At 39.2% G+C, this 24,407-nt stretch overlaps 4 protein-coding genes across 5 annotated transcripts in view; 1 reads left to right on the top strand and 3 right to left on the bottom strand.

The window, feature by feature from the left end:
* LOC128261162 (DNA-directed RNA polymerase II subunit RPB9) overlaps positions 1–24,407 on the bottom strand; it is a 122,064-nt gene that overhangs the window by 1,120 nt on the left and 96,537 nt on the right. The window lies entirely within an intron of this gene.
* Positions 94–4,273, top strand: LOC128260738 (protein suppressor of hairy wing). Its single transcript, XM_052993965.1, has 7 exons — positions 94–178; positions 708–1,556; positions 1,660–2,087; positions 2,146–2,278; positions 2,348–2,538; positions 2,605–2,729; positions 2,788–4,273. Exons 2-7 carry the CDS (start codon positions 723–725, stop codon positions 3,861–3,863), a joined length of 2,787 nt encoding a protein of 928 aa, XP_052849925.1. The 5' UTR covers positions 94–178; positions 708–722; the 3' UTR covers positions 3,864–4,273.
* LOC128260881 (TRAF3-interacting protein 1) lies at positions 4,350–6,460 on the bottom strand. Its single transcript, XM_052994192.1, has 4 exons — positions 6,180–6,460; positions 5,999–6,116; positions 5,373–5,932; positions 4,350–5,315 (listed from the first exon to the last, which is right to left on the bottom strand). The coding sequence occupies exons 1-4, from the start codon at positions 6,312–6,314 to the stop codon at positions 4,350–4,352; spliced, it is 1,779 nt and encodes a 592-aa protein (XP_052850152.1). The 5' UTR covers positions 6,315–6,460.
* LOC128261004 (uncharacterized) lies at positions 6,555–20,997 on the bottom strand. Of its 2 annotated transcripts, XM_052994402.1 has the most exons (5): positions 20,829–20,997; positions 19,619–19,707; positions 10,423–10,620; positions 8,111–8,703; positions 6,555–7,613 (listed from the first exon to the last, which is right to left on the bottom strand). In XM_052994402.1, the coding sequence occupies exons 2-5, from the start codon at positions 19,664–19,666 to the stop codon at positions 7,358–7,360; spliced, it is 1,095 nt and encodes a 364-aa protein (XP_052850362.1). In that variant the 5' UTR covers positions 19,667–19,707; positions 20,829–20,997; the 3' UTR covers positions 6,555–7,357. The 2 variants fall into 2 exon arrangements, with proteins under 2 accessions (XP_052850362.1, XP_052850372.1); XM_052994412.1 differs by lacking the exons at positions 19,619–19,707; positions 20,829–20,997 and adding an exon at positions 10,818–11,133.

Here is a 24,407-nt window from a genome sequence, read left to right as displayed (position 1 = left end):
ACTTATTAATGAGGGTACTAAGGGCTAAAGCATATTCAGCGGTATGTTTCTTAAAATACTTCAATAGTCTTGCTTAGTATTTTGTTGGGGCATATTTGATCGGTCGTAGAACGGCCACACCGCCGTGCATTTTCATACTGAGTCGCTTGTCGTGTTGGAATTTAAAGCATAAAATTAGGTAAATTGTGATTGTTCTTCGGCTTTAAGCTCAGAATCCTGTGACGAACTCAACTATTGTTTATATAAAAGTGTGAAGACATTAGGAAATAAGCCAGTGACATTGCAATTTCACATTTTTTTATCTCGATCTCCGTGACTTTCTTTAGTTACGGAGAAAGGCTAATCGGCATTAGAATCATTGCCTTCGTCTCATCCTTTAACTGTACAAAAACATTAAATATTTGAAAAGTATGCAATGGATTTCAGTGTGTATTAGAATTATATTCAACCCCTTGAAATACAATTTTATTTAAGAAGAAAACTTGTTGCGTTTTCTGTGCGTCAGGGCGGCCATCACGCTATCTCGCTCGCACCCTCGCGATCGATCATGTAGTGCCGCCATTTTTTCTTTGCTTCTTTTGGGCGTGTGTTGGTGACGCTGGCATAATTTGGGTTTTAATAGATCACGTGCCTAAAAGTAGGCTAAATCCGGGGATAACTGATCCTGGAAATATTCCTCAATGATTTCAGTGTTATCTTAATTTCAGGCAGTCATTCCCAAGATGAGCGCCTCCAAGGAGGGCAAGGAAAAGAAGATCAAGATTCAGGGAGTGGAGAATATTTCGCCGCCCAAGGACAAGCGACCGGCCACCAGGATGAAGCTCCTGAACGACGTAGGAGCTGGTGGAGATCCCGAGGCCACTACCACCAAATCAAAAATTCCCCCAGCTAAGCAGGATAAACGCGGAAGTCAGACACGCATAAAAATACTCAATGAGGAAATACTGGCCACTCCAAAAGCGGAAAAAAGAGGCGCCATTAAGACCTCAAGTCCTGCCACCTCCTCCGTCAAGATCCTTAACGAGAAAAGGGCAGCCAGCTCCACTGTAACGGCCGTGGAAACTGCCAAAATCAAGGCTTCGCCTAGTAAAAAAAAGAAAATGGATCACTATGTACTTCAGGCTGTAAAAACCGAAAACAGCAAAACGGTCACGGCGGTGACCGAAAATGATGAGGATACAATTGCTTTTATTCTGGCCGAAGATGAGGAAGTGGTGCCCGGAAGGATTGAGGAAACCAATGGCCAAGAGATCGTTGTTACCGAGGGTGACGAGGACGAAGAAATGGACGATGAGGATGGGGAGGATTCCAAAAGCAACTCCAACCAGGGGGTAAAGATCAAGGAGATCGTGGAGCATGTGTGCGGCAAGTGCTACAAAACCTTTCGCCGGGTTCAGAGTCTGAAGAAGCATTTGGAGTTCTGTCGCTACGACAGTGGCTATCATCTGCGCAAAGCGGACATGCTCAAGAACCTGGAGAAGATCGAAAAAGATGCCGTTGTGATGGAGAAGAAGGATATCTGCTTCTGCTGCAGCGAAAGCTACGACACCTTCCATGTAAGTTGGAAACTATAAAGAACAAGGAATCAAACAAGCAAAGCAAAAACCATTTGTTAAATTTTATATATTCCTGCATTTAATATCAGACTTCCCCTTTCAGCTGGGCCACATTAACTGTCCCGACTGTCCGAAATCGTTCAAGACACAGACCAGCTACGAGCGACACATCTTCATTACCCACTCCGAGTTCAGCGATTTTCCGTGCTCCATCTGCAACGCCAACCTGCGCAGTGAGGCGTTGCTGACGCTGCACGAGGAGCAGCACAAGTCGCGTGGCAAGCCATACGCCTGCAAGATCTGCGGCAAGGACTTCACGCGCTCCTACCACTTGAAGCGCCATCAGAAGTACTCCTCGTGCTCGTCAAACGAGACCGATACCATGAGCTGCAAGGTGTGCGATCGTGTCTTCTATCGCCTGGACAACCTGCGATCGCATCTGAAGCAGCACCTTGGCACGCAAGTGGTGAAGAAGCCGGAGTACATGTGTCACACGTGCAAGAATTGTTTCTACAGTCTGTCCACGCTCAAGTGAGTTTTCGTTATCTCTTTATTAATGCATGAACTAATTTGTTGTGTATTCACGCAGCATTCATATACGCACCCATACCGGAGAGAAACCCTTCGATTGTGATCTTTGCGACAAGAAGTTCTCCGCCTTGGTGGCCCTTAAAAAGCATCGTCGCTATCACACTGGCGAGAAACCCTACAGTTGCACAGTGGTAAGTCAAAAAGCTCAAGTTTTTCAACCATTTTTCATCCTTGTTGATTAATTGTATCTTGATTTTTAGTGCAACCAAGCCTTTGCCGTGAAGGAGGTGCTCAATCGACATATGAAGCGTCATACTGGAGAGCGTCCGCACAAGTGCGAAGAGTGTGGCAAAAGCTTCATCCAGGCCACCCAGCTGCGCACCCATTCCAAGACCCATATTCGCCCTTTTGCCTGCGATCAGTGCGAGGAGAAGTTTAAAACAGAGAAGCAGTAAGTAATTCAGGCAAAGTTGATGTTCTATTGCCATCGTTACATAACGCATTACTTTTCCCGCAGACTCGAGCGCCATGTGAAGGATCACTCGCGCACAAAGCGTCCCGTCTTTTCCTGCACTGAATGCAAGCGTACTTTCCGCACCACAGCTCTCCTTAAGGAGCACATGGACGAGGGCAAACACAGCCGTAAGTTAAAGAGAACGAGCGAAATACATGAAATTTATCTTGATCCTCCCAACTGCAGCGAAACAACAACGTCCCAAGCGCTCGTCCACCAAAATGATGGAGCGTACAGATTGCGCAATTTGCGATAAGAACTTCGACAGTAGTGAAACCCTGCGCAGGCACATTCGCACCGTGCACGAGTGCGATCCGGATGACATTTTCGGCGTTGAGCCTCAGTCTGTGAAGCGCGCAAAGAAGGCCAAATTGTCTGGTATAGAAGTGGATGATGTTGTACCAGTGGCGTTGAATACTTCGGCGGGTTCGTTAATTTCCAGTCAAACGGATGGCAACGGCGTGGTGGTCCGCGAGTTCTTGGTGGACGAAGGGGATGGCACTGCCCAGACTATTACGCTGGAGAACGAAATATACACAATTCTGCCTTTGGACGGGGCCGTCGAGGAAGAGCAGCTGACGGACGAAGCTGCAGTGAAGCCCGAAGACAAAAAGGATGAGGCAAAGGTCTCGCCGGTCAAAAAAGAGCAGCGCAAATCACTGGGCGCCAGTTTGGCGGCTGCCATTGCCGATAATCTGGAGGATGCCTCAAGCGAGGATGATGTCACCGGTGAAATTCTAACTGACGAAGATCTAAGGCTCAAGGAGAACGTGGGCAAGCTGATTGACATGCTGGTGGACCCACCCATCTTAAAGAAATACGGCTGGCCCAACGCCCCCGAGGAAATGGTGCTCTGCAAGGTGATCGAGAACTGTGGCCACGATTTGACCAAAGGTGCTGAAAATTACGCTGAACTAGACTACGGTAGCCGGATGCGCGAATATTGCAAACTACTCTTCACCGTGGTCATTCATAACGATTCCATCAAGTCCCTCCTCAACAATTTCCCCATCGACGACGTCATCGAATATGTGCTGGGAGATGAGGACTCGGAGGAGGTAGGGTTAGGCAAGGACAAACGAAATGATAAGGAGTCAATCACAGAGGATGATGAACCGGAGACAATAACAGGAGATGCTGAAAAAGAGCCGGTCCCAGCGAAAGTAGACAACAAGACTACCGCAGTGGAAACTGAAAAGGAGTCGATCGCAGAAGAAAAGAAAAAAACGATCCCAGCGGAAACCGAAGAAGAAAAGGTTTAACTTTTCGTTATTCAATGCGTAATTCAAATTGCATGCTATTAGCGCACAATGTTTTTTAAAGAATTCGGGATGAAATATTAATAGGGCGTGCATAGTGAACGACAGGTTTATACTCGACTACATAAATTTGTAGGCTCGACTTTATTTTTATTATAACAAAACTAGTTTTAAGAACTTTGGTTTCGGTTCAAACACCAAGTGACCTTATAAAAGAAACTTACCGTCTGTTATTGAATTGTTCGATTTAAATACACATTTACAAATCACCCAAAAACAAACAAACCAACAAATGTCATATCAAAGATATTTTGATATTATATTATACATTTATACATATTTTTTGAATTGAAAAGTGTACCCAAGCAATGGGATATTTTTATGAAACTCTTATTAAATACAGAAAACACAAATGTAACCCATTGGGGAGACCCACAGTTCTCTTAAAATTCAAAACGAAAGATTTGTTTATGAAAGCCATCAGAGACCTTACTGCTCACTCATCAATTTAAGGATACGGGCGTTGTTCTGCAGAATCCTTTGGCGGCTTTCGTCGACGAGCTCCCGATACTCGGCAATACTGGCCTCGATTTGCTGCAGCTGGTGCTTCATGGGCTCCGTCGCGGATGCAGTAAGACTCTGCTCCCGTTTCAGTTCCATGGAGGCCTGGTTGTGGGTGTCGCGCCACATAGTCAGCTCCAGTTGCATGGCATCAATGTCCTCGGGTATGAAGTCCAGCAGTTTCCCCAGCGGATTCACTGAATTTGTCACCCTTTGGATCACATCGCGCAGGTCGTTCACCTGGCGAGCGGAACTCTGCCGGGCAGCTTGACTTTGTAGCGGCTCAACCTCCGCATTTTGGTGAACCAATTCCTTTTGGGTCTCCAAGATCTGCTGAACCAATCGACCCTGGGCATCTAGCTGACCCTCCAGAGCTGGTTCCTCTGCTCCTTTACCTTCAACAATATCATGCGAGTTGGCGTCTTCTATGATCACCAGATTCTCTCCATCATCGTCGAGATCCCCAAAAGTTTCCAGTTTAACGTTAATCCCAGACATCTTGATCTGATCGTTTGGTTGAAGTACAATTTCCACATTGCGACGCCGTGGAGCTCCAGGACGTGCGGAGGCCGGTCGAGCGGACGGTGGTCTAAGTGAGGTCCTGGGACGTGGATTGGACTCCTTTGAGTTTTCCCTGGAGATCGGAGTCTCCCGCTTCACATCACTGTTGTTGATGCTGGATTCGGCTGGGGAAACAGCCTCCGACGGCTGCACAGCTGGCTGGGATTGGCTCTCATTAGGATTCGGCTCTGGTTGCCTGTGATGACTGCCACTAGAACGGCGACTTCTACTGGATGATTTGCGACTCTCAGGCTCAGCTGGTGGAGCCAATGGAGCCGGTGTAGATTCCTGAACTGGTTGCACCAATGGTTCCTTAGTTTTTGAAGGGGATATCTACTCAAAAAATGTTAGTTTCTTATAATATATATTTTGTTATAAATTTAATCTTACCGATTCCGCCGCTAGCTTAGCAGGAACAGATTCAGGAGCTGTTTGCTTGGCTACTTCTCCTGATACTGGCGACATGGACAAGCTGGGATTATCGCTTTCTGTGGATACCTGTATCTTGGCTTTGGACATTAGTTTAACAGGAGAAGGACTCTTTTGCTTGGAGCTCTGTCGACTCAGTTTGGTGTCATCCTTGGGCACCTTTGACTTCTTCTGGGATGCCTTGTCCTTCTCACTGGGCGAAGATCGAGACGCCGGTTCGGTGGCTTTGCGCAATTTTTGTTCCTGGGGCGATATGCGCTTCTCCTTGCGACGCTTTGGATCCTCCTCTTTCCCAGCCGGTGAGGGATTCTTGCTCGGAATTTTAGTTTCCTTCGACGGTTTCGGGAGGGCAAGTGGTGTTTTGCTGTGGGAAATTACTACCTGGTCAACAGCACTGTCCCACTCCAAGTTCTTCTCCGCCACACTGGCCATCGCCTGGAGAAGCTCATTGGTGAGCTCCGGCTCCTGGCCAGCAACTATTTTTGAGGTACGCACTTTCAGGTCCCTTTTAGTAATGAGCTCTATGAAAAGACAAACAGACTGCAATTTATGGACTCTCGTTCAGCAACCCTGTAACCAAAACTCACTGGTCGCATCGATCATCTTCTGCAGGAACCGTATTTTATCCTCTCGACTACCTATGTTCTCGAACAATTGCTCCTCCGGCGTATATAATCCATCAAACTTGCCAGTTTGCTTGATAAACTGCACGTAAAGAAGTCGCATTTGGGTTTTTGCATTGGGGTTGGGTCAAGGTTAGCCACTCACGTTATTGAAAACATCCATGAGAAAACGGAAAGGAGGTTTCTTCAGCAGCTTCTCCGTTAGTGGTGGTTTCTTTACGTATTTACCCACAACCTGTTGGGTCACCAGGATAATGGCATCCAGATCTTTGTCCGACATTTTCGTATACTTTCTTTCAAATAAAATTTAGTTAACTAACTTTGGGGTTTTGTTTGTTTGTCCTGTATGGTTGTCTAGGCAACCGAACAGTGGCACTACTGTAACTTGACCAACCCTCTTGCACTAAAATTTAAGGGTAATGGAATTCGGGCAGTTTAAATTATTAAAGTTCGACTGTTATTAAGCCCTGATTCGCCTCGTGGAAATTCCTGTGGTTCATCAACTCATTAACACTCTGAATTTCTTCCAACACAATTCTCACTTTATTTTTATAAAACATTTTCACGTACAACATGACTTGGCTCGATATGAGTGCATTTCGATATTGGGCTTTCTGGGATATATATATTTTTAATGGTGGATGTTTAACAATTGAGTTTAAAGTTTTATAAAGAACAGGATTTATTTTCAGTTGCGGTTTAATACTTTGGAAAGCTAAAGAATAAATTAAAATTACACGTCAACCGTTGGCCAATTTCGTGTTAGCGGTCAGAGCAGTCCAGTGGATTGTTGTATTGCTGGCGACTATATACAATTAACATTAATAATTCTCATAACTAAATTATACACAGTGTGATTAAAGCTAGAGTCATACAAAAAGTAAACATAATGGGGGGCAGGAGGGGTGGACAGAAAGACAGAAGGACAGAAGGCTTCCGGATCGGACCAGATTAGATCAGGTCAGATCGGATCTTGCAAGCAAATTGGCGGCAATTACACAGGGCTGACACAAGATCAAAAACGGGGACAGAACTGCCTTGTCATCGTACTACAGGTTTACATAGTGCTGCGCTTAGTTTAGGTTTATAGTTTAGTTTAGGTTTTAGCTCAGTTACATTTATGTTTAATCGTATAGGTAAAGGGTATCGCGCATACGTGTCGATAGATATCATTATTTATATTACATTCAGAGTGCGGCATTCTGTGTGATGTAACATGCTGACATACGTCGTCGTAGTCTCCTCCGATGCGCGGCAATTAAAAACGATTTGTAAAATTAACTCTCAGCGTAATTAGGCTAGATTTCGACCCGCAGACCGATGCTACAACTCGAAGAAATCGTCCTGCTGCTTCTCCAGTCGCTTCAGCGAGTTCTGGACGCGTCGCGTCTGCGTCGTATTCAACAGGTGCGCCGTATCCGAAGAGTTTCCACTGCCCGTCGAGCTGTGCCGCTGGAACTGCGGCGGACGGTCGTTGTTGTTGGTCTTGTAGGAGTTGTTCAGCGGATGGCGGCGCTGCGGGAAAATGTCGGCACTGGCGCTGATGCAGATGTCCGCGTCACTCTGGCTGCTGACCAGGCTGGATTAAAAATAAATAAACAGATTAGTAAATATATTCACAATTTATTGTTATAATATAGTGCAAACTAATGCTCACGCAGTAAATATTTATAAATTTTATACTTATTTTTATAAAAAGTAAATTATATATTTTCCCTTCAGTATAAAATTTGCTTCAATCAGCTACTCATAGCATAATTCAAAAGGCTGATATCAACTGTTTGCAATTAAATTTCTAATGGCTTTGTTAGAGATAAAAACTTTAAAATTGATTGATTTATGTCAGAACTGACAGCTTAACGATATTTATTCATGATTGAATAGCTAATTATTAGCAAAAAAAATATAAGAAGAATGCTCTAATATATAAGAATACCCAACAACTTTTCAGAAAACCAAAAACATTTTTGAATTTTTATATTTCTTATCAAAAAGGCTAAATTGTTGAAATCTATATTACTTGAAAAGTAATTATAACAAGGCACTGATTATTTGAATGCTCATGGGACTACTTACTCCTTGGAGCGTTCCACATATTTGCGCGACTCGGATATTGTGTTGTCGATCTTGTTGAGGAAGTCGTTCATGCATTTCCGGTTCTCCTCCTCGGGCGTCATCGCGGCCACCGAGTCCAAGCTCTTGCTCTGCTTGCCGCTGCATCCACTGTGGCCGTGCATCATCTCTGGATCCTCGTCTCCGGCCTGCACCACCAGCAACTCCCCGGCAATGGAGTACGGCCGCTGGGGGGGCTGCTGCTGTTGGTTGCCGGCGGGTCGCGATCCTCCGGAACTGGGGCCGGAGCCACTTGTGTTGCAGCTGCTGCTGCTTCCACTGCTGCTGCTGCTACTGCTACTGCTACTGCTGATGTCGTTGCTCTTGGTAAAGCTGTTGCTCTGGCTCAGATTGTTGGCATTGTTGTGCGCCTCCCGCTGGCCGTTGGCATCCGGAGTGCCTGGGGGAGTGGCCAGCACGGCATCGAAGGCGGTAATCGGGTCGCCAGGCACCTGGGGATAATACGGCGAGTTCTTCTCCACGGGCACCAACAGGAACTGACGCAAGAACAGGCTGTCCGAGGCGAAGAGGCGGTTGGCCCGTCTTATTTGCTCCGTCTGAAATGCAATACAACAATGTATATATAAGCTGGAGGAGCTCATCAATTACGGGCAATCGCAGCGCTGACACATGATTGATGGATGAGATTGATCGACGGATGGATGAGCCGGGCTAAGATGCATATATGGCCAATCGGGTCAAGTGGCAGGCAACGCTTTTTTTTTTTTTGGCTTACAGCCACATTTCAGATTTTTCGAGTCAATAAACTTAATCTGACTTTAGGCAAATATTAGTCCAGTGCTAACTGAACAGTCTAGTTCTCATTGTAGACATAAATCATATGCAGCAATCTGTCAGGTCGGAAGAGAGTGTCCAAACATGGACCTGCAGCATTTTCCACAGGTCCATCGCAGATAACGAGTCTGATAAATAGCTAGGTTAGATACTAGATGCTAGATACTAGATACTAGCCTCTAGACTGACTGTCCCTTCTCACATGTCGCTATCTTCTGTTTGCCAAGTCACTAGACGACTTATCACATCCCCCGCGTTTGTGCGAAGGTGTGGGTTCGGTCGTAAATTCCAAGAACGAACAGAACTTGGGGAGCAGATGGGAGTTACTCGGGGCAACGTTGCCATTATTGAATCGATATATTCAAATCCCAGGGAGTTGACATTTAAAATTCAAAAAGCTCGCGTGATTGCAGCACTAGTTGGGCTTCCCAAAAGGTGCAAGAAATCAATGCATACAGTAAAATGATTTCCTCAAGATTTATAGTTTTATATGGAATATTTTGAGAACGTTATGCAAGAAAGGAAAATTTAAAATGCTAGCCTGACTATAATTAGTTTGTGTATATATACTTTCTCTGAAGAAACTGTTCATGGACGACTCAAATCAATTTTAGTTTAATAACAAAAAAGAATACTAGATAGTCAAATCAAAATTTATACACCCTTTCACTTGTGGGAAAACTATATAAAAAAAACACTATTTTTTTAATTTTCTTTTAAGGCTTATGAAAAAAACTAAAATCATTTACAGCTTCCAATTCCTAATAGATTGGCAACTCTTAAGTACAATAACAAGATTCAAATTTGAATTTAGGTGATTGTGCTTTAAAGCTTCGTTGTATTTTAAAATACTGAATATTTTAATTATTTTAGAATTTCACGATTGTTTTCTAAGTCTACCAGTTCATTTTTGTGGTGCTGGCATTTGAAATGTAAAAGGGTTAGCGTGTCAGTAATGCCTTTTTTGGCAATTTCAGCTAGCCCTCTTGCGGGGCTAAATAAATGTTTGGTGAAGGTTAATACGTTGCAAACATATAACAAACATTTAATGAAATCATTGGGTCAAAATTAAAAGATTAAAAAAAGAAGCTCTTTGATTCAAAATCATCAATTGGCTCAGATCGGAAATATTTTAATCAAAAAGGCCTTATATCAATAGATCGATGCTGGCAAATACCAGGAAGTGTACTTCAAAGCATGGGCACTAGTGGAGCTTCCACAAAAAGCTGAAGAAATTGCTATGTAAATCTCTGGACATTTGTAATGAAAGTTTTGCACTGTTGGAGCTTCCCTCCCAATTGCATCACTATTCAACGGGAAAAATTTCCTTAAATATGAAAAATTTTTGAAATTATAGCTTGGGGCAGGATTGGCTTATATGGTTAATGGGCGCTTTTGAAGCTTCACCGTCAGGTGAAATACAAATATGGGATTATGGTGTAAGATGAGGCTTTCTCCGGCGGATGACCTCTTGGACTCACCGTGCATCCGTACTTGAGGGCGATGCCCTGCAGCGTGTCCGTCTTCTCCACAATGTGCCTGATGAGGGTCTCATTGTTCCTCAGGCTGTTGCAGCAGGTGCTCCCGTAGCGCTTCAAGGTGCGCGAGGAGTCCCGGATCGATTGCTTCTCGTTGAACATGAATTCCGTGTCATCCATGTCGGGAACGATCTCTTGAAACTGCAACGGATTTTAAGAGATTGACGATTTACATATATTTTTAGTGACGTCATGGCCAAAACGTAACAAACGCACACACCACGAAAATGTAAATGTGTTTATGTATTACAGTCTCATTATTGAGTCTTTGTTGGGGCAATTGACTTATTAAAACAAGAGACTAATATCCGCATTTATTAATTATTCGGCGCACTCACCCGAACACCGCTCCTTTGCAACGGTAAATGTAACTGCAACTGTTACAGTTACTCCACCGCAATCGCACACACAGCTCCCCACCTCACCCACACACACATGACAGGCCTTTCAAAACACAGCGAGCAAGTTAGAGAGTAGAAGGCAATACGACAACCTCTCACCGATTTTCCACCTCCCACTTCTCACTTATATTGGCACTACTATTGGCACACGCGACTTGCCCCGTTTTATTGCTATTTGCGATTTCCAATCCAAATTTGCTTTGATTTTCTGTTTACTACGTGTTTACTAGAGGTGGGTAACCCCTAACCATTATATCGATAAGTGAACAAAATCGTGTTGCAGGACATCGGAAAAGCAGGCGCGGCGTTGCCACGTTTTCCGACTACTGGCGGGAAATATAAACTTGGCTGAGAAATCAAATTAAAGGGTCCCAATAATTTAAACAGATTTAAGTCGTTTTATCAATATATTAATTTGTGATTATTAAAATTCTTCTATAGAAAGTTAATTAAAATGTAATATTAGTAATATTTTGTCGGAACGTCAACATTATTTAAATAAAAACATACACCTTCTTAAAACTGCTGTAAACATTGCAAAATATGCGAAGAAATCACTTGTAAACATCAAAATTTACAATTTATCGGCTTATGGTTTGTTATGAAAGGGTAATGGGAAAAAACATGAAGTATTTTGTTTAGACTACTAAAACTACACCGAAAAAAATTGATTTTCTATTTCGCACAGATTTAAAATTTGTTTTTGAAAATACACAATTGATTTGTGTCTAATGTATCAATGTAAAATAAAACATTTAAGCAAACAAAAATTACAATTTAATTTAATAAAAAAAATTCCTAACAGGAATTGAAAATCAGAACTTTGGTATTCAAAAATCTGGATAGCGCTGCCACCCTGATTAAATAAATTGGCGCTCATTTTAAACAGACATCTGCATATGCCCACAAGTAAGGCAGCTTTTAATAGCCTTTCCTTTGTCTCAAACATCCAGACACTGCTAATTTTTCAGTTTGTTAGTTGTTTCTCAGCCAGCGGTGGATAATTTTTTCACGTGATCCGCTACGTAAACGCCTTTTAATGTATTGTATATATTTAGCCAGGCTCGAACCTGTTTGAACAAAGCAGGTCGCCGCTGAGTTTGTGTTTTTGTTTTTTTTTTATCCCAGCACCAACAGCTGCTGCAAATATTGAAATTAGTGGTGGCGGTGGCGTGGACGACGTGCCGCTGGCTGATAATTAACATGTGACTTTATTTATTAATGGTAGCGTAGCTGCACATTGTATGCGCAATATTGCTGCATTATTGCACTACCATTGCCTGTTCAGTAACTACCGCATATTTGCATTATGGGCTTTGGCCATCTCGGCGAAAGCGGGCCCGTTTAAGGTCAACAACAAGTTGTTAATACACTTTGTCATGCTGTTTTATTTTCAAATGTTTCATGTACTTCTTTTGAACCAGTTTATTTACCTGGCAAAACTGTCATTTCAGCTGGTTAATCTGTTTTTATTTACTTTTAAAGCTATACAAATAAAAAACAGATTTTCTACCGTTATTGTTCTTTTAAAAAATCTTAAAAATAGAAGATCTATTTTTATCCTATTATATGAGAAAAACACACAAAATATTTGTATTACCATTATAAATGAACCAACGCCGAATTTAAAAAAGGAAATAAAAATCAAATTATCTTTTAATTAAATTATTTTAGTTTGTAAAATATTGCAAAATAAACTGCATTTTATGGAAAGCTCATAAAAACAGTAGTCAAACTATTCATTTCCTCTTTTCTTAGTTTTCGATATAAATCTAGCATTTTAAAGTTCTTTTGCGAAAACTGGTGACACTATTGCCACCGTTTCCCCTACTTTGTATTGGATGCCATTTATTTATGTTTGGCAAATATTTTGCAGATAAGCTGCGGCGATAACAAACTCACACTGCTGTGGCACCTGAGACTTCAAAGCTTGGTTCTCTCCATAGTTTTCTTTGGCTATATAGATAAATATATTTCTGCCCGATCTAAAGGGGTGAGGGTGACGACGGTCATTGACATGCGCATGGCGATGAACAATTGTTTATTTTTTAAACCAGTCACGAGCTGATTGCTCCGCCACTCGTTCTAACTGGGGGGAATACTCATACGCCATGTGGTACGTGGTACAATTGAACTCGCTTACACAAAAAAAAGTGCTTATTTTAAAGGACTTAAGGCGCGGAAAATTAATTAATTGTGTGATACTATCAGCCCTATGTTTATTTGGATGTTACGGCCTTACAACATGTTTCTAAACTATTCAAAATATGTGCTAAAAACGCCAAGACCAATTTAGTCATATTGATATATGACTAATGTCATAACATTTGTAAGAGACATGGCTTTTTTTTAAATTTTTTTTAATGTTTATTGTTATTTGTATACCAGTGTTTTATGTGGCATATTCCGATTTAGATCTGGAATTGTGGAACAATCGGAGAAAGCTCTCACAATTGTCCATTCCGGGCACAATAAACCAAACACCTGATTAATGATCAGCACACGAGCTGGCGCTCAGACATGATCGTACTATATGGTATTTTGCCTTTGTTATTGTGCGCGTTTATTGGCGCAGAAATGAATGTTAAATGTTTTTTGGCACTTTGGCTCTAACCGAAGGGGTTGGCTCAGACTGCCGATATTGAGACATCAGACATGCTCTACTGGCGCTTCTTCGCTTTGTGACTCACTAATTTGAATGAATCTGAAGATCACAGCGAGTTCATCGCCTGATGGGAAATTATCACATACGTTCAAAGAACTTCGAGTGCTGAAGGTCAAGACGATGAAGCCACAACCACAATGTTAGTTCACTTTAAGTTAACCGAGTTGGCCCATAATCAGAGCCATATATTACCCAGCTAATGTGGCTCACACTCTCGTAAATTTAACGATATCGTTTGTAATCTATTTCAATTTGTTGCCTTTCAATCGAGCTCGCAGCTGCGCGGTGTTTTTGTTATTTTCAAAAATTTATGGAATTGTGCAAGCGCACAAAAATTATAACCGAAGGTTGAACATAAGCAAGTAACCGGCAGGCCAGCCGGGCACTATCTTTAGTATTAATTAAAGCCACCAAAATTGGGAATTGCAAATTGATAAACAGCAAACGGAACGAATCGGGAGCAGACAACCAAAACAATTTGTATGTATGATACGTGACTGAGAATTAAGAAGCTTCACATATATCTAGATATTGCATGTGTTCGAGGTATTATCTGGAAGACTAAGGTTGCTTATGGCCGAGATAGTGCCAAACAAAGAGTCTTCTTGGTAGAAAGACACGTGATTTCTTGTGGATTTTATTGGTCACTTGATAATAAATATTGACCTGCAGATAGATATGGCTTTGAAAGATGATTCATTCTATATTAATTTTAGAGTTGTATGGTTTGTGATTTAACCAGATAGAAAAAATATTAATTTGATATTCGGCCATTGAACAAATGATATAAGTAATTAGTTAATTTAGTCTTTAAAACTCAGAATCTATGTTATGATACGTAAAAATAACAAAAAAAAAGATATAGTCTATTTATTGCTTTAACTAATTGTTGTTATTATATAATATTATATATATTTAATTTAAATAGTAATAAGTTATTTTTATTGTTACGTAGTTAAACAATCCTTGGCCTAATAGCTTCAGAATTGATGTAGTCAAGATGATTCACCATTAACTCTAATAATTGTAAACAATATAGCCTTTGTTGGTAGATCAATCATGGGTCTTATATCCTCCGAACCTTGAGTTAAATGCCATTAAATTGGCATCCTTTTCCATCAGCAACCTCATGCTTTGTCTTATCAGGGAACTACCGGGAAAGTCCCCTCAGAATTTACTTTTTAATGCCCCCGGGGCTTAAGTTGTCCACGGCGATATCAATGACTCGCTTGTATAACCCGCATATGAATGTCTAGAGCCCCATAAGTCAAGTGTCCGGGTCTTAAGTGGCCTTTTCATTTAAGTTTATTTATATTTAGCGATAAATTAAATGGATGGGTCTCTGGCTCTTCGTGGGTTTTGTTTTTACGCTAGCATGGTGTAAGTAAATGTTCTTAAGATATAGGCTGACTCAGCATTTTTAGCCAGTTGATGTAGCACCTGTTGTTTGCCAAATCGAAGGGCATGTGCTGGGCACACAGAAGTTATTTCCCTAAAATATTGCAAGCTCTGAGTTCCTGAGACTACGTGCAAAATTTTAAACGATTCAAACATTTATCAACGTGACATTTTATGATATTAAAAAAATGTAAGAAGCTAGTAAAATAACGAAAAACTAATGATTATGAAAGTGATGTACCCTGTAATAAAATGTAATCGGGAATATTAACGATGAGTTTTCTTTGGGGATAGAAAATGAGTAGCACCGTTTAGGGATTTTTTTTTGATAATGTTTTAAAACCAAGTTATCGGGTAATTATTTTTAATATTTGTTTTGCGGTTGGCACTTTATTATAGTGTAAAACATTGAGTAATAAAAATATTCAAGAACGAAATACTCTGACAGTTCTTCAAGTTTATTAGAAAAATGGAACCCTCCAACTGGAGGCGAAGTACACTTACGAGTATTATCAATCTCTATAAACGTTGTTTTATTTCTTAATGACGTTGCACTTAAGCGTGTGATTGATTGTCCGCTGGGTTTTAAAATACATATATTGTTATTTACTCGTACTGTTGTGTGTCATTAAAAAACATCTGAGAAGCCATCAAATGACTATCAATATGATTTATTCACTTGTTAATTATATACCTACAACAAATTGAATTCTTCATGTTCTTAGTGCTTAGTGTTTGCTTTGGTTTTCACAAAATGGAAACCGACAATGGCTGTTTTGTTTTTGCTCCCATTGTTTCGGGTGACAAATTATTTGCTGATAAGATTGCCGCCTTTGTTCGAAGAGGGTGCAGCCTTCGTTTATGATCAACTTAAGGTGCGATCAATGATAGGGGTACGCCTAACAATGCACATACTAGAGAATTTTACTGGTTTTTGGAAATTGACGTCTTTGGGCCCCAAATCGTTCGATCGGCACGTTCATATTCTGATAAAGTTTCTGTTTGGAAGTCAAGGCTAATGTTCCGCATAGAAATCGTGTCAAGTCTTCATACAAAACACCGAAAACTCGGTCTGTTTGTTCTTATACAAATGCCGACTTATCTTTTTTTTCGGAATTATTTTTCTTTCTTATGCTGATTATTCATATTTGTAAAGACAGGACAGCCATGTCGATTTCGCCGTCACAATCAAAACAATCACGCATATCAATCGTAGAATTTCTGTATATTGACGCTTTATTTAAAGCAATTCGAACCGGTTGCAACCGCTCCACCAAACAAAAACTTAAATATAGAAAAGCAGTAATCGCAAATAACCCCCCATAAGAAAATAGAATACCCAAAAAAAAAAATAAACCACAACGAAAACCAGTCTTTAAATAACACTGTGCAACAGGAAACGAATCGTCGATTTTATCCGAGAATCGCAAAGAGTTTGAACTGACTCACTGGCATCCCCCGAGTTGAACTGGGGGTTTTCACAACTACAAATACACTCTTGGAAACCAGCAGCTATGCGGTGATTTTTTTGGTACCTTATGGTATGTCATTTTAAGCTGAAAACATTAAAACAATAAATAAGAGATTTTCCACTGTTTATATTTATAAACCCTGGGCCAATAAACTTCGACATCTCTCGAAACTTTTTCTCTACATTTTACCGAGTGAGCTAACTGATCACTGTTCGTGACTTCTTTATTTGCAAATAATTAAAGCACACAGTTTTTATCGGCATCTAAAAGGAATATATTTTTAGAATAGGTCATAAATAAGTAAACAGGAGAAAAAATACTGGAAGCTCTGGCATAAGATTACTTCTTAACTCTCATTTAAAATGTACAACCTTTTTCATTTCAGACGCTTTATTTATTATTTTCAGTCAAAATGTTCAAGTATAGAACTAAAATTCATAAATCATTTTGTATGTTTATGTTATTTTCTTTAATCGTTTTTAAACTTATGGAACAAACCATTATCTGCGTAATAATAATAAATTCTTCCATTCATGTGATGTTTAATGGTTATGGGGTAATAGGTACCAAACGCCAACTTAAACTTTTGCGCGTGACCTAAATTGATGTTGAACTTAATTATACCTAAAGTTATCGCCAAATACCCGTGAGTAATAGAGCAACCTCGGTTGGTTAGGCCGCCCGCATGCAAACAATTACCAAATCAGAGGGACTTTCGGTTCGCTGCAGGTGCGGAGCAGTTAACTGATTAACGAAGGCCAAAACCACCCACAGCTAGCCAGCATGGTCGCAATCAGTCGAAGAGCTACACCTGTATTTAAATGTAAGTGTGCCAGTCGAGTGATAAATGCTGTGTATGTTTGGTCTATCGCAAGTCAAACTGAAGGACAAAGTTGGATAGTGTAGACTGGGCTGAAAACCCAGCTGCAAGACGTCTTCAGAAAACCGGATAAGGTGCATTGAACCCTCGGCAAAAGAGGATCTCGCCAAGGTTAAGGATATTTTTAGAAGCCCAAATGGAATGCAACGCGAAGCAAGAATTAACTTTATACTTTGTACAATGTGCAATTGACCCAATTAGCGGCTGCAGTCAGCGTATAAAATGCATTTTGTGCTCGCTTCAACTTGTTCTCGCTTTCAGCACAGAGAAAAATACTTTATAAACTTTCAAAAGGTATTTAAACCAAAAAAATAAGGTGACAGACAATTGACAACCAGTTTTTCTAATTTATCAATCGTAAAAACTTTATGAAAGTCGGTTTGAAATATCAAAAATTAAACAACCACAATATACGTCAATGCATTTTTAAAATCGAACCAAACTGATAGTTATTGTATTTATCAAAAATAAAGTCAAACGAAACTCTAGAATTTCGTTATAAAATAGTAAAAAACTGGTTATTAATATAGGTTCTATTTCTTCTTTCATTTAAAATATTGAAAAATACGTCATTGCTGACTTTTAACTAAAACCACTTGATTGAGTTACATTCAAAATGCTTCATTTCTAATATAAAAAACACTAAACTACTAATTAATTTGGGTGATATTTTTGAAACGTGCAGTGGTTGTGCTGCACTGCCATTTTTCCACACTCGCACACTCATTGGCCATTTGCAATTCAACCGTAGAACCGCATAAGTTGGTGGATGTAGCTGCTTTTGGCCAGATGTGTTCGTTGCTGGCTTACTCATCGCATTGGTTCGCTGGCCACGATCTTAGCACACTTTGGTGGCATTCGCATTCGGATTCGCAATCCCAACAGCATATTCGCACACTCGCAGTACCCAGCAAATAAATAAATAAATAAACGACACTCGAGCGAGTGGAAAAGAAGCCGAGGAATCGAAAGAGTAACGCTCATTCAGAGTGGTTTTTCTTGGGTAATGCGAGACCATTTCGACATGATCGTGTTTCACAGAATAATTTATTATTTTGTTTGGCTGTTGCCGAGTGTCTTTTGGCCAGGTCTTTCTTAAATGCGGTTAAGCACTCCGGCTTCACAGACACTTCCCCTTCCCCGTCCCCTCCTATAAGCCAAGTTCTGGGCGGGGATCGTGTTGTTTGTCTTGGGGAATATACAATAAGAGTCGCATTATTATGAGGTTGAGGGTTTTTAAAAACTATTAAAGAACGTATCTTTAAATGCCAAACATAGCTAATATTTAAGATATGTTTAGATGTTAGGATACCTCAAAAAGAATTAAAAAGTGGTTTAATTCTTTATTTAGATTAAACAAAGATTGTACCCTTTCTTATTGCCATAAATTGATATTTGTTTGAAGCGTATTTCGAAGAAGATATACAAACACATACACTATTTATTGCTATATTAGCTCTTATAATTTTGTATGTTTACATTATACTTTATTAAAGTCTCTTAAAAGTCAACTATTTTTTTGCCCGAAACTGTCTTGCATTTGCTTAGACTCTGGCTGAAAGCCACAACTTGAAGCCAAGAGCTAACGACCGCTTATTGCCGTGACTCCAAAGCCGTTCGCATTCTCCCCAACCACGCGAATCCACAGAAAAAGGTGCACAAAAAATATTAATGATCAGACAAAAAGCCAACAGGAGTTGAGTTCATTTCTGCAAGAAAGCCACCATATTGGCGTCAACTTAACCGATTGCCACAGGCAAACGTTTCAAGAGGGCATAAGCCGTTAAGTCGAGATTGTTGCCAGTCCCCTAAGATATGAGTCCTATATTTTAGAGAGTTCATAGCTAAAAAGCATGAAAAAACATAGAAATTTAGCTTAAGAATTTTGTTATCGAGAGACAAAGCAAAAAATTAATCGTACAAAATATTATTAGATGAAATTTTAACACAGCGTCTTTTGAATTTCTTTATGATATAATAAAGCTGATTACTAACAAACATTTTAATCGATATACTGATTCAGAGAAAATTAGCGGTTCGGCTTGTGTCGACAAATATAATAATTAGTTTTTTAAATAAATACCACAAATTAGCAGAATAACTTGTATATTTTCACCCCAACCTTTGTCTCATTTGTTGAGATTATTTTGTAAATTGCTTTGCCACCCTCCATTTGTAATTTGTATACACCTTAATTGTAAGCCGATTGTCAGCTTCCTGTTGTGTCTTGTGTTCACAATAATTATGAATTTGTAAGTGGATTGACACCTCGCCAAGCGAACTAACCTTGGTTGCTTACAGTGCTATTAACTGAATTGCTTACCTGCGAATGCAGTTTCCAATCTTTGTAGGCCTTCACAATGTAATCCATTTCCGTGAATTTGTCTGTTTTTCTGTTTATTACTGGATCGCCTGCATCGAAGAACATAAAAAAAGTAAGTACTAAGTACGGTCACTCCACTCGGTGATAATAATTATTTTTTTGTTTTGTGTTCGTCTCATAATCAGCTGAATGTGTTTCCACAATTATGAAACAATTAACCACTTGTCTTGGGTTTTTTTTTTTTTTTTTTGAGTCTTGATATCTGTTTTTTCGGTGGCTGCAATCAAACATCGTTGTGCAATTTCCGAGCAATTATTTAACTGACTCAACTTTAGTTTGGGCTTTTTCGCTCTAGTCAAGGCTGGCAACAAAAGATCTCTTGTTTTTTCCTCTTTCATTTGTCTCTTTTTTGTGTCTTTGCACTTGTGCAAATCTCCAGAGCTCGTGGGCGCGAGTTGGTGGGTGTGTGCGAGAGTGGGAGTGTGCGGGTGACGTGGGTGAGTGGGTACAGTCGGGCTTCTGTAAGTCAAACTTTCCATTTCACGAAATTATAATGAAATACAATTTTGTTAAATTATAAAAGTTACAATACGATTGTAAGAAAAGGGAGGAATGCCCTTTATAAATTTTCAAGGCACCTCGCTATTGAAGTAAGAATAAATTACTTATCTGTTTTGGAAAATAGTGAGTACTCAAATAAGATATTTGTTTTGATTTTTTAGCTAAGCTTTTCAGAAATAATAAATGTCTTGTGGAAATCTGATTTATAGAAGTTGGACTGTAAGTGAATCTGTTTTCCGCCTGCGGCAAATGGAAATGTGTTTGTACCGCGATTCGTGATCTTTTGCCAGTTGACTTTTTGTGTATCAACATTTTTTCTCTAGACAAATGTAAAATCAACTTTTAAGATTTTTCTTGTTATAATTTCAACTGCCGGCGCGTTCGTGTTGTTACTAAAGTTATTAATTTAGTTGTTGTTGTGTCTGTGGGACAACGGCAACTTTTGTTTTGTCACAATGCAAACGAGTGAGGGAGCACCGAGTGTAAATACACACAATTGAGGCTTTATGCCGACCAGATGCTCGTAGTTTGCCCCTTGGCAACAACAGTAACCGTTCTCTAACTTTGCGCTTAGTTGTTTTGTATATATTTCACTTAATAGCAGCTCTTCTTTTATTTTTTATATATGTATTTTTTTTTCGGCACTCACAAACACAGCACACAAGCAAAAAGCGGCGACGGCGGAGAATACGCGATATATATTTTTTTTCAGTCTTTTCGCAGCTAAACGGAGGCACTAACTACTGAACTAAGCCAAACAACTAAGAGCGCAGCAGGCGAGCGACCAACTCCAAGCAGCCCTCGAAAACAAGTGACTGGAATGAAGCGAAATGAAATGACTGCCGAGCAACGATCGTCAGAAAACAGCTGGCTCTCTCGGCGCACTCGCTTCCATTCCAGAAGACTCTCTTCTCTGACTCTTGTCTCTTTTTCTCTTCCCGGCCTGAGCTGAGTGGCTCTAGGTTTCGGTTTCTTCAACTGGAATCGAATTGAAGAATGGAAAAATCACTTATTGGAAGTACACAAGAGACTTACTTCCCGCCAGACATTGGTTTTCCAAGTACCATACGGGCATTTGTATTTGGATTCGTTAAATGATTGTGCCTAATTCGAGTGATAATGGTGATAGCAAACACGTTGGTACGGTGGGCACTCGTTTATGTGCAAAATGACATGATGAGCTGGTACCAATTTGTTACTACTGAAGTATAAAAGAATATTTTTGAGTATAAAAATGTGATACAATAAATTATATATATATATCACATATAGTGCGAAATATTTTGCGATTTGGCTAATTTTTAGAAGTGTATACTAGCACAATAATGTTGATAAATTATCGTAATTATTTCGAAAAATACATAAACGATTTGGAGAGTTTTTGAAAATGAACGTAAAGAAGCAGCGCACCGAGATTGTTTTGGAACGAAAACATTTATATTTTATTTGAATAATGTTATATACCATAAAATGTTTCCTACCAGTTATAACAATACAAATATTAAAATTCTTTAGAAAAAACCATTTATGCTTTATTTAATAAATGTGCAGTTAAAGGATAATCATTAATTCTAAATTTTTCTTAGATAACTTTTTGACAACCTCACACTGCATTATTTAACCGAGACTTGGCATTTGGGAATCGGGCATTGTCGGTGCTGGCTTCTCAAGTTGTAATACAACTGCCGTCTTAACAGTTGTTATTAGCTACAAACAATGGTTAGTGGATAGGTATTAGGTATTAGGTATAGGTATTATCTGCCCCGAAAGATCTGCTTAGATCTGCTAAGACAAACAATCAATATTTTGTATTAAATACATTGTATTGACGTTGCCTTCTTATATTAGTATTCCTTTGGGTAATGTATTGCTATTCAACATTTTTTGTTATTATTATTATTTATTATCCATTAAGCCGTCTGCGATTGAACAAAGTTAAAATGTCTGCCTTTTTCGATGACAATTATGTATAAGCATTGTTTCTTCTTTCTTAAAAAAAAAATATCACACATACGCAGTGTTGGTTTGGCGACCCTAATTTTAACCTTGTCTTTAGTTATTTGACTTAATATGTATATGAAGCTCTAAATATTTTCAACTCAGAATCAGAAGTATACACATGTAATAGTTTTATTGAAAAATACTACACACAGTAAATACTGTATTGTACGGCACTGTGCATACATACATGATCAAATGTTCCTGTAAATTTGTGATAATCACTTAAGCAGCTCTCTCTTTAGTTTTCTGGCGCTCTCCCCGATTATTAAATGATAACGAGATGGCGGTGATAGGTGCACAGATATAATGATAACATTGCTCCTCGCGTGTTTTGTTTTTGTTTCGCCAAGTTCGTCATCAGTTTAATTAGCATGCAAGATAAGCTTACGATCTGGGGAGGAATCCCTTTTTTAGCGATGAGCAGGGAAATTTCCAGCCAGCGGACGTCATTACTTGCAATGCAGATTGCGGTAAAGTTCAGAAACTATTTTTAGAACTCCGGTGATAGCGAAAGCATACCCGCATGTTGTCACAACAAAAGTTTCATTATGATTTGGTGAACAATTCGCGCTGTTTTTGCACCAAGATAAGCCGGGAACGACTGTCACAGTACAAGGTAATCCATGTTAGATACATATATTGTTATCGATGCACCTTATCTTTGCCTGGCCTAATCGGACCGACTAATGTGTCAGTAGACCTAAACATTTCCTGTTACCAATAGCTGATAGTCGAATTTATTATGTGTTCATAACATTCAGGCAACTATTTAAGAAAAATTATAATATTATAAAGTCCAACTTTTTAACTTGTTATTGTAGTTCAAATATTTTAATATTTTTTATTTTGAAAGATTTTTTACGAATTTTACATAAAAAGCGCAAAAATGTTTAACAATGACTACTTTCAATCAACAATAGTAAAAAACGCTTTACAAAACTTAATGTTTTAGCCTAAAAGGGTGCAATAAACTTTTTATATTTACCTTTTTTTTTGTGGGTTAATAAGACTGACATGTTATCAAAAAATATTTTTTAATTAAAAAATTATGTTGATATCAGCTAAAAAATACAAATCTCTCAGCCTTAAAACCGCAAAATAAACATGTTTATTATTTCCCACTCTTTCAGAACCCTTAATTATCCTAAATATTTTATTAAGTAATAAATGAAAATTTATGTCACAATGATTAACAAGTCCTTCGTTGGGAACTTTCCAAAACGATCGCTTTTATAAGATAACATCTTATGAATGTAGGTTACCATTCTTTGTCACCGGCAAAAAGATTTGCAGGCGACCAGTGATTCAATTTCGTGCGAATAAAAGTGAAACGCCCTCGAAATGACGTTGATAAAAACACCCAAATTTCGCCCGCCCTTCTTGTCTCGCCCGGCAACAGTTGTATTTACTTTGTGAATCAAAAATGTGTTAATTAGCCAGACACGTTCGAATCGTTGACCAAAATTTATTTGTTTACTTCGCGCCTTGCGAATGTATAAAGCGTTTGGGTGTCTTCCCAAAAATTTGGTTAATAACTTTGGCAAAGTACCAAATTCGAGTGGATGCGGCTGACAAGTTGTTTATGTGTGTCCGCACATTATGGCTTCATTATGAAATCGCAACTAATCTGAACTATACATACTGATAAATGGGCTTGCAAATGAGGTGATTGATATTTGCTACTTTGACGCGGGCAAAACAGATCATTTGGGGCTTAGGAAATATTCCTTGTTACCTAGTCGGTTTCTTTTAATTAGCCAGTCTTAATAGTAAAACCAACGTATCGGAAACATTTAGTGAATGAAAAGTGTCCAAAATGTGGTAACTCAAGGCTGATGTTATTCACAATAGCTGTTCTAAACGATTCAATTACCATTAATTATTAAAACTAGCAGTTACACCAGTTTCATATTTTTTTTACTTTGTTAACCACAAACTCGTCAACTGGGTTCACAAATTTTTTAATAAATTTTAATTTAATAAAATGATTCTAAAACCTTTTCATTTTATTCAAACAATATTTGTTTATTATAATACAGAATAATATATTGTATCCATATGGGAAAGTCAACCAAGGCTTTAACATTTTTATTTTTAATGATAAAGCCCCAAGCAGAATAATTTCAACCGTTACATTTTTCCCCATTCTTAATTGTCCCACATAAACATACGAACCTAAAATATGAGCAAACTAGATATTTTGAATTTTCTTTCAACTGCTATGCTT

Source organism: Drosophila gunungcola, chromosome 3R (genome assembly GCF_025200985.1).
Source record: "Drosophila gunungcola strain Sukarami chromosome 3R, Dgunungcola_SK_2, whole genome shotgun sequence".
In the NCBI taxonomy this organism is placed as follows: Eukaryota; Metazoa; Arthropoda; class Insecta; order Diptera; family Drosophilidae; genus Drosophila; species Drosophila gunungcola.
Note: the sequence above shows the minus strand (reverse complement) of the source record. Positions and strands in the feature narration are given on the sequence as shown.